At 44.7% G+C, this 9999-nt stretch overlaps 1 protein-coding gene across 1 annotated transcript; it reads right to left on the bottom strand.

Annotated features, from left to right (window-relative positions):
* Positions 1 to 2275: 2275 nt before the first annotated feature.
* On the bottom strand, positions 2276 to 9719 carry ENSA (endosulfine alpha). The gene is made up of 3 exons (XM_030186405.1): positions 9536 to 9719; positions 6340 to 6465; positions 2276 to 5906 (listed from the first exon to the last, which is right to left on the bottom strand). The coding sequence occupies exons 1-3, from the start codon at positions 9593 to 9595 to the stop codon at positions 5736 to 5738; spliced, it is 357 nt and encodes a 118-aa protein (XP_030042265.1). The 5' UTR covers positions 9596 to 9719; the 3' UTR covers positions 2276 to 5735.
* Between the last annotated feature and the right edge of the window lie 280 nt (positions 9720 to 9999).

Below are 9999 nucleotides of genomic sequence, written 5' to 3'. Positions count from 1 at the left end.
GAGTAAAGAATGTTACAATAATGCAGTCTTGAGATTAAGACCCTCAAAAAGAGTGAACTAGGTCTCTGTCTGCCTCCAGTGGACAGACTGCACAGGCCATAGGGTTGTCGTGTGCCACCATGCTTCTATCGAAATAGAAAACCTCAGCCGGTATTACCAACCTAGAAAGGGAGAATGACAGAAAAAACACAGAGGATCTGTTTATTCCTTTTATTTAAAAAATGCTTATTTCTCTACCTCCCACATGCACACAAAATGAATCTGTGGGATAGAGTGGATTGTACTTTAGACTAGGGTGGGTCCTTGTCGTAGGCAAGAGCTGGAATTAAGCTGAAGCTGTAATTAGAAAACCAGGTCATTAAAGATGTTACTATAGTCTAGGGTGGGGAAAGAGCAGGGCACCATGTTCTGGCAACTTCTTCCTATCCCTTTTGGCCTGTACGAGCCTGCTCCTGTGATGCTTTCAGCTTCTTTGCTCACTCCTCTCTAGTTATTTATTTTTTTATTTATTGCATTTGTACCCCACATTATCCCACCTATTTGCAGGCTCAATGTGGCTTACAGCGTGTTATGACATAGTCATGACAGGATCTTACATACCATCGGTAGTAAGCAGAAGATGTATGAGGGATTAGAGAAGGAAGTGTTAGATAGGGTGGTGTAAGAGGTGTATTTTAATACCTGGGTGGGTTAGGTGGTGATTTGTGTCATTAAGGGTTCTTTTTGTAGGCTTTGTTGAAGCGATGTGTCTTCAAAGATTTGCGAAAGTTGATTAGATTGTCCATGGTTTTCAAGGCTGTGGGTAGTGCGTTCCATAGCTGTGTACTTCTGTACGAGAAGGTAGTGGCGTATGCCTGCTTATATTTAAGTCCTTTACAGCTGGGGAAGTTCAGATTGAGGAATTTGAGGGCTGATCTTTTGGCATTTCTGGGCGGTAGGTCCACTAGGTTTAACATGTAAAGTGGGGCATCTAAGGGGAAGCTCTCACTTCGCCAGCATGCGGTTTAATCAGGGACATCCAAAGTAAAGTCCAAGCCTTGGCTACAAGAAGTCACTTGCTAGCTCCAGCTGTCAGTTCACAATGGGAAGGGAAAGATGTGCACACACTCGCCTGGGTATAGAGGAATCAGTTCCTTCAGGACTTTTCGTAAGAAAATCAGAAATCAATAGGCAGGTGTTTTGCTTCTTTTGTCTGGGCAACATGAGGAATGCAATTCACATTAAAGAATTTTGTATACAGGATATGCCCCTCAAGTTCTTTCAAGTAACTTTCTCCCACCTCAATCTTGCCTTTCAACACATGGAGAATGTGACTTTGCAATATACCATGCTGAAGAAACCTGGCAGGCCATCATATGACCATGGACCAGATGCAGTAATCAGACTCACTTTTAAGAGTGCATTCCTGGGAGGACAGCCAGACCTGTTACACAGGAAATGCCTCTCATGGGCCTTGGATGGCTTGTACCTAACATGTGCATCTCCCAGGTGTTTATGTGCAAAATATTGTCTACCATGTGATACATAACTCATTCCAAATTTAGAAAGCCAAACGCTGCCAACACCCTGGCTTCAACAGCCCCACAGCTGATCCCCACCCCCTCTTCCATAAATCTGCAGTGGACACTGTTCAATTCCGTATCCTACCCTCACACTATGCTGCTGTTGCTGCTCTCCCTCTCGATACACAGCTTAAGAATATTATCTCAGGGACCCCAGTCCATCATGTTTTCAGGCTACTCACAAAATACAAAGGGCAAGCAGGGGGTGGAGTGAGACTCAATGCCTGAAAACATGTCACTGGCTATGTGGTCACCAGAACAGGTACTGAAAGTCCTGCTCAAGCAGAAATCAATCATCCAGCAGATGAAACAGAATTCTGGATTTAGCTCACACTTTAAAGATCACTTGCATTCAGGAACAAGTCCCAGAAGCACTGGAAGATTAAGTGACTTGTCCAAAGTCCCAATGAACAGCAGTGGATCAGAAACCCAGCTTCTCAGCTTGTTATGCTGACCATGAGGCTACTCCTACAACTTACTGCATGTGATCCAGCAAACTAATAAGCCTATGTAGAAGGCTTCAATGTTTAAATACATTTTACCTTCTTCCCACCCCACTTTTCTCATGGCTTTCACTATTTCTTACCAGCAGACCAGAAGTACTGTGCACACAAGAACAAACCATTTTTAACCCCATTCATTCAACACTCAGTGCACGAAGACAAGTCACAATGCAGGCGTGTGTATAAAGGAAAAATTAGAAGATCAGCATGTAAAAAAATTATATATTTATATATATATATATATATGCGCATGAGTCATATCTATTTACAACATGGCTGACGACAGCATTCGAGGAAACTATACAGCTTTCATCGGATTTGCTTTCAGCTAGGCTTGGAAGAATGAGACCAAGGTTAAAAGATTAAAAATTACACATTTACAAAGCTAGGCTGGCCCTCTTCTCTCAATTAAACCCATCCAAAACCTTTGTGTCTCCCTTGGAAGTCAATTGAAGAAAACAGGAAAAGGCCTCGTGCTCAATCGGACCAAGTTTGGCTTTAGAAACAAAAACTGAGGAGAGGGGGGTATGATTCTAGTGAAAGAGATCCTACTGCCTCCTTAAGCTAGAAAGGAAAGTCGGGCATGTCTCCGCGATGAGACAGGAGGCTAACACAGACATGGCACGAGGAAGCAGAAAGATTGACCAGAGAACTCCAAACTCATTACATTTACACTGCAAGCTCAAAGACAAGTACTGCCAGGGAATTATCGCACCCCCCTCAATGGAGGCCACAGGAAGCTTTGACTATCTATCTAGAGCAGTGCTCTTGCCATTTAACAAACCGCTTCGGGTCACCATTTAAAGCAGCACAAAATCTTTGGTGGAGAAAGGAAGATGCAGGCATAAAATTATGCTCAGAACCTGTCCCAAGCCGACTCCAGTATTTCCATCTCAGGCCCCGCTGAGATAATGCTGGATAGGGACAGGAACATAGTAGTTCCAGGGATCTGGGCCTTCAAGAGCATATTGTACACCTGAGAAGCACTTGAACAGTTTACAGAAAGTTGGCTGTGTTTAGCACACTTGTTGTTGCTTTTCACTACAATTACCTAAACATCAAAAGGCCAAGCAGCTCTCCCTCTGCCCTGAGAAGCTAGAAGTGCTTTATATTTGTGGAAACATTTTGCAAGCTCTCTACACACAGGCTTTTTCATCCGTTGGCTGTACAGGACACATTGATTTGGGTATAGCAGAGGATCAGCAGAAATAAGCCTGTATGTATTACTGCTATGTAAATGTGGGGCAGTCCTGCCTTCAGACTTCCTGAACTTTTTAACAGCCCAACCAATTTCTTGAGGCATGAACTTTCAAGAAGAAAAGTCCACTTCCTCTTCATGCATCTAACAATGTGGACTCAGGATGATTAGTCTATAAGGGACCAGCTGCTGCTATCAATTTCTGTTACACCAGACTACCCCTTTTAAAGTTTTTACAGCCTTGTGTTACAATTCTCTACAAACAGCCCACATTTTTTGTCTCGCTTTCATGTTTTTAAAACACCTGCTGTTCCATAATCCAAATGAGAACCATGTAAAATAAAAACCAGAGTCCCGATTTAAAAATGACATTCAGGGGGTGTCTACATTTGACTTAAACCCAAGGACAACTTTTCTTCTTGAAAGTCTACCCCCATCATGTACTGTAAAACATTTTAGAACGGGTACCCTACACAAACCCAAAAGGTTACTTGGCAAGTGCCTGAAACTTGAAAGCAGCTGTCTCTGCTCTTGGGGGAAAGTTATGCCTTTCGACAGTGAGACACACTGTCGTGGTCTTTGCTGGGAGATAGCAGGCTGTGAGTGGGGGCAAGATAGAAAGGGTCAAACGTTTTAACTGCAGCTACTTTCAAGGACTTTCTTCACAGCACAGGCCCAGGTGAAGACTGGGCTGGACCAACAGTCACATCCCTAGCGGGACAAAAACCATGGGGTGAACAAATGGATGCAACCAATGCCTTCAAACATCATCCAATCCAAACAATAACTTTCACAGCTGCTCATTCAGCTGTCTGCATTAGCAGGAAAGGGTAGTGTAGGAATAGAAGGGTGAGCCCCATCAGAAGTAGGCCAAACCTCCTTCAGGTACAACACTCGAGGCCTTAACTCCGTTTCACAAATGTTAGAAATGCAGATCAAATCATGAGAATAGCCTTCTCACAAAAACCTACTACTGCTTCCCATTCATGCTGGTGCTGTGATTTACAAGCATTCAGCAAAGTTGTTTCCTATACCCAAGCTTTAAGGATTTGGTATTGCACCCACCATTACTTGTAATTTTGTGGAGGCTTGTGGACAGTTTTTAATCCAACTCAGAAGTCTTAATGACCAGACACACCACAGACTAAACTAATGATAACGCTTTAGGGCGAGCTAGAATCTATCACTTCAGATCCTAAATCACATACAGCAGCTAGGTGATACCTGGTATAACACCCCAGAAGCTTCGTGTCCCAGCCACTCCACACCCGGTTCTGCCACCTCCCTCTCATAAGCATTTCCCCTTTTGCTCCCCAGATCCCAAAGCCATGTGTCCCCAACAGCTGTCCTATCTCCATGCCTTCTCTGACCAGGTCTCCACTATCATATCTCATAAGCCCCCCCCCAGCTTGCTCTTCTTTCCAGGATCAGCTCTCCCTTCTCCTTTACCTCTCAGCTGAGCCCCTGCTCTCTTCCTTCTAGTTATTTTTCAGCCCAGGCTCAAACCCCACCCTCTTGACACCCACTGCTCACCTCTAGCATGGACCAACACAGCAGCTACCTGCCCGCTTTGCTATCTTGTGCAGATCTCAGCCTTTTCTGGTTTTCTTCCAGCCTTCATCTCTCTAGACTTTTGCAGTGGGGAGAATACACTCCTCTCAGCCACCACTGAATGAGCTATGCCCATTTTGTATACACAGAATATATTTTTTTAAGTCTTGTCTTGAACAGTTCTCTGTGTAAATTTTCTTAAAAATTTAGCTTTGAGAGAAGTACTTTTGTGCAGGATTGAGAACACACCCTCTTCTACTTTCGGAGCCCCCAACAGACTTTAGAAGACACCCCACAGTCTTTTGTTCCTACAAATTATAGATGAACTCATAAGGTCGGAGAGCTTCTGAAGTCTCCACTGACCTTCAAAGATTTTCCACCTGCTAGTTTACATTAGAAGAGGGGCCTTAAAGGGTTGGGGCAGGGAGGGTTCCATGCTTTAATATCAGTTCAGTAGCAATTTAAAAACTATTTGGTTGAGTCCTTTTGCAGTCTCAAAAAAGGGTGTCTCCATCCACTTCCAAGCCTCAGCCTTGGGAGCGAGACCAATGAAAGTTTGCTCTTTGCCCTTGGACCTGTAGCAGTTTCACTATCGATGCAAGAGCAGTTGTAACTTGCTATACTCAGCTCCGCGTCCTCCCCTCTTCCCAGCAAGCTATCTCCCCTCCCTTTCCCCCACTAGATTGAGCAGCATGGTGGAAATGGGACAGCAGATGGGGTGGTGCTTGGGATTTATCTAATCCATTTGATCAGCAACTGTAAAAACATTTTCAAACACCCAGAGCAGCACCCAATGTGATGAGCTTTGCCTTTTGCTTTCTAACCCCCCCCCCCCCCTTTGAAAAACTATGTGAATTCATATCAATCAGCCCTATGATACAGTGATGTTCAGCAGGTTTGTCTGTGGAGCAGAGGCGCAGGTTACCCTGCCAGCTTGCTGGTTACGAGGGAAGACTTCCGCTGAGGCAGGTCCTGTGGCGTTGGGATGTGATCTCCTGTCACCAAGTTCTTGTCGGGCCCCGAGCTGGGCAGCTGCTTGTTCTTCATCTTTGCCTTAGCCATGTTGTAGTCACCCGAGTCAAAGTATTTTTGCTGCAGAGACATATGATTTGGGAGTGAGAGAAAGGTCAGCTCATTAAACCCAGTGAAAAATCAACAATCTACATTTCTAATTTAATCTATAGTCCTCTGGCTCCAAATCAAGGAGCTGGCTTTTGTGATACAAAATAGTAGCCTCCTTACTGGTGGCAACTTTCTAAACTAACGTCGTCCTATAATATAGACAAAGTAAACCTAATGCACAAGCAACAATGCAGAGCACTGTAAACAGTCATAAAGAATTATGAATACAAGAGTCAAAGAACTTTGCAGCTGAAATACTTGTAAAACTACTTTTATTACACTTGCAGCTGACAACGGGAAGGTAATGCACCCACTTGGAAGAAAATGCTGATTATTAATCTCAGCTCCGGCCCCCTTATCAATGTGATTTATAGCGAGAAAAAAAATAAGGCTAGACAAGTACCCCTTTCTGAAGTCTTTTCATTAGGAAGTCAGAGCCACCTGGCTTCTGTCCCAGATTGGGATATTTAGCTTTCAATTTTAGCTCTTCTGTTTTCTCCGGGGCAGCAGATTCCTTCTCCTGTGAATCCTAGCCAGGAGAAAGAAAAGAAAAAAAGGGAATTGAAAGCAGAATCTCAACATTTCAGAAACCCCTCCAGCCTCAATTTTAGCTGAATAAGTTTATTAATCATTTTAAATATCTAGACCAGAACCTTTTAGAGGCAGCCAAGCATCGATTCCAATGGAACGTCTTTCGTTTTGTTCTTTTTCTGCTCTTGTAAAATCAGCATATTCCTTTTCTGTCAATTGCTACCATTTATAAAAGCTTCCTTCTTGACTTATATAGAGCCAGAGAGATGAATACAGAACCCATCAGCACTGCAGTAAGCCTCATCTTTTATTACAACAATATGATCTAAGAAGCTTGGCTTTCTCAGCTGCTAGAAGTATGAAACCCCCTCTCAGACCAGCTTCCAAGAGAAGCACCCCTAAGATAGGGCAATGCATGCCTTCTTTCCGTGTTAAAATGGTCACAATAATAACTACAGAAGAAAAGAACTGCAGTCCGAGACCAAGAAAATGTTGCAGGGTACAGAAATATTTCCCCATGGTTTTGGGCGACCCAGGCTTCGATCAACAAGAACTTCCAAGTGCACCTGGGTAAGTTTCCTATACGTTACATCTTATGGACTCCAGAAACAAGCTCCTTAGCACAATGCAAATACTATGACAAGCATTAGCCCTTCTGTGTCGAAAGGGGAAGGCAGCATGGAAATTCCACAAATTGGTACAGCCCAACCGAAATTTGGTTTTGGGTCTGGTGCTGAAACCAACTAGAACAGTTGTTTTCTTTAAGTTTCTGTTTCCGCAGGGTTTCGGTTATGACCGAAATTGGTCTCCGTTTATAGTGGTTACTGAAACTCCACCCCATCCCCCAGAAGAGAAGATCAGCTCTGGCAGCAAAAGGAGCAGGAGTGCAACTCCAGTAGCTAAAAAACATATATGAAAGCAAAAAAAAAAACCATGCTCTAATTGCTGGTATGGGCAAGACACTAATGTTCAATAAATGGCCCTGAGAGTGAAAATCAGTGTATCAGAATAATACTCAACAGAATCCAGATCCAAAAACATTCAGTACATTTACTAGCAAAACAGCTTGAAAACGTGAATTTAAGGTTCTGGAGACTGCATTGAATTAACACGTATAGCATAACTCCCCTTCAAACAGCCTATCTACCTTAGCACAGTCTCTCCTACACATTCCAGCTTCAAGCAGTTGTACTCTAACTGCTGCTGCTATGGGCAATACGGTACTATTAATAAATTTGTTCACATCCACACATTCAGTCTTTTTCTATTGTTTCAGTTGTGGCCGAAAATGGAGTTTCAGCGGCCGTTTTGGTTTGGGCCAAAACTGGGGGGGAGGAGGGATCAGTTTTGCTTGGGCTCTACAAATTCCAGAACTTTTCTTTTTCTTTTAAGTTATTTAGTTTAGGAAACCTGAGCATAGGTTGAATTACAAATCCAGTAAAAGCAGGTAGTTCATTTTCCCAGAAGGTAGGCTTACAATGCCTAGAGGAGGAATAAAAACCACAGGCTAATTGCTGCTGCTACTGTAAACTCCTCTAGACAGTAGCATGGTATAATGTTTGGAAAAATTACCAATATATAATAAGAAATTGACACCCCTCCCCCTTTCTGTACACTGACAGAGTTCACTGCACGGATTTCATTAGAAAAGGGCACACACCCCAGAATACAACCTTGTTCCTCTAGGCTTTGGACACTTTGAAAACCATTTTTGACCTTCACCTGGGAAAAAGACAGTATAAAAACACTTGATACTACTACTACAATTATTTCTATAACACCACTAGATGTACGCTGCATTGCACACATTACATGCAAGTACTTTTTCTATCCCTAGTGGAGCTCACAATCTAAGTTTTTTTTTGTACCTGGGGCAACAGAAGGTTAAGTGACTTATCCAAGGTCACAAGGACCTGCAGTGGGAAAACTGAGCCCAGGTTGCCAAGATCAAAGCCCACTACACTAACCATTAGGCTACCAGAGCCGGTGGGTGGGAGGCGGGGATAGTGCTGGGCAGACTTGTACGGTCTGTGCCAGAGCTGGTGGGGGGGGAGGGCGTGGCTGGAGCTTGGGAGGCGGGGATACTGCTGGGCAGACTTGTACGGTCTGTGCCAGAGCCGGTGGGTGGGAGGCGGGGATAGTGCTGGGCAGACTTGTACGGTCTGTGCCAGAGCTGGTGGGTGGGAGGCGGGGATAGTGCTGGGCAGATTTGTACGGTCTGTGCCAGAGCTGGTGGGGGGGAGGGCGTGGCTGGAGCTGGGCAGACTTATACGGTCTGTGCCCTGAAAATGACAGTTACAAATCAAGGTAAGATATACACAAAAAGTAGCACATATGAGTTTGTCTTGTTGGGCAGACTGGATGGACCGTGCAGGTCTTTTTCTGCCGTCATCCACTATGTTACTTCTCCACTTGTGAAAATTGTTATTCTATATTTACTTTTTTCACCAATGTCTACTGTATGGATAATAGTTTTCAAGTAGTTACTGTATCTCTATTTTTATTACTTATGTTTTTGACTAAGTTTTAGAAACTTAATACAAATAAACACGAACTAGAGATTATAATTCAGTTAAATCGTGTATAAAGTCTTTGCACCACCACCTCTATGACATCACATCCTAGCTTTCCATTACAAGAGATTTATGACATCATGGGAAAACGAGCCAATCCGCTCACAGGCGTCAGAACAGAGGCTCGGCGTCATAAACATGGCCCCTAATCACTGTTTCCACGGAAACCCCCTGCCCGTCCCACCCACGGAAATACCAGGCGGGGCCAAGTTTTGACTTGCAAAAACGACAGCCAATCAGAACGCGAGCCTCAGCCAAAACCCGGCGCTCTGGCCAACCAGACGGCCCGGAGAACATATTGGCTAGAAAGACAGCGAAGGCGACCGATGAGCATAGAGTAGGGGCGAGACTTCCTGTTTCAGCACCCTTCGGGGCGTCAGAAAAGACTATAAACATTCAATGTTAATAAAACAGAAGAAAAAAAAAGGAAATACAACAGGGCCGCAGCCCTGGCAAGACTAGCAGACGAGCAATAAACACCCCAACCCCCAATACCTGCTTCTCCTCGCCAGTCTCTTCCACGCGCGGCTCGGTAGCTTCCTTCTCAGTCGACATCTCCGGGAGAGCGCCGACCCCCGTCGGCTTCGAGAAACCGAGGGTTAGGGAGAAGAAAGCGGGAAAACCCTGCGCTCCCCTCTCTAGCTGCTCTCAAGTCACTTCAACGCTCGCTTCTCCAAGATGGCGCAGGGCGGCGGTGACGTCACGCCCGAGCGTCCTTTCCAGCCAATCAACCGAAGAGGCGGGGAAATGACATCTTCGCTGGCCAGTGAGAGGTGGCGGTGGGCGGAGCGCGCTTGGAGCGAGACACGGGCAGAAGTGAGATCATTGACAGCAGAAGGTGGGCGGGGCTTAGTCAAAGTTGAAACAGCCAATCAGGGAGGCGCCCTTACAGCCAAATGAATTCTTGCCTTGCCTGGGAGAAGTAATAATAGAGCCAGTCAAGCAGTTCTAGGAGAAAG

This window comes from Microcaecilia unicolor, chromosome 14 (assembly GCF_901765095.1).
Source record: "Microcaecilia unicolor chromosome 14, aMicUni1.1, whole genome shotgun sequence".
In the NCBI taxonomy this organism is placed as follows: Eukaryota; Metazoa; Chordata; class Amphibia; order Gymnophiona; family Siphonopidae; genus Microcaecilia; species Microcaecilia unicolor.
The sequence above is the reverse complement of the archived record's forward strand: the minus strand, read 5'-3'. Positions and strand labels throughout refer to the sequence as shown.

Excerpts from the sequence above, each read along its gene's own strand:
- ENSA (XM_030186405.1), bottom strand. The coding sequence starts at position 9,595 with ATGTCGACTGAGAAGGAAGCTACCGAGCCGCGCGTGGAAGAGACTGGC. Across the intron at positions 6,466-9,535 it reads AGACTGGCGAGGAGAAGCAG|GATTCACAGGAGAAGGAATC; the intron begins GTATTGGGGGTT and ends TCTCCTGGCTAG. Across the intron at positions 5,907-6,339 it reads TGAAAAGACTTCAGAAAGGG|CAAAAATACTTTGACTCGGG; the intron begins GTACTTGTCTAG and ends ATGTCTCTGCAG.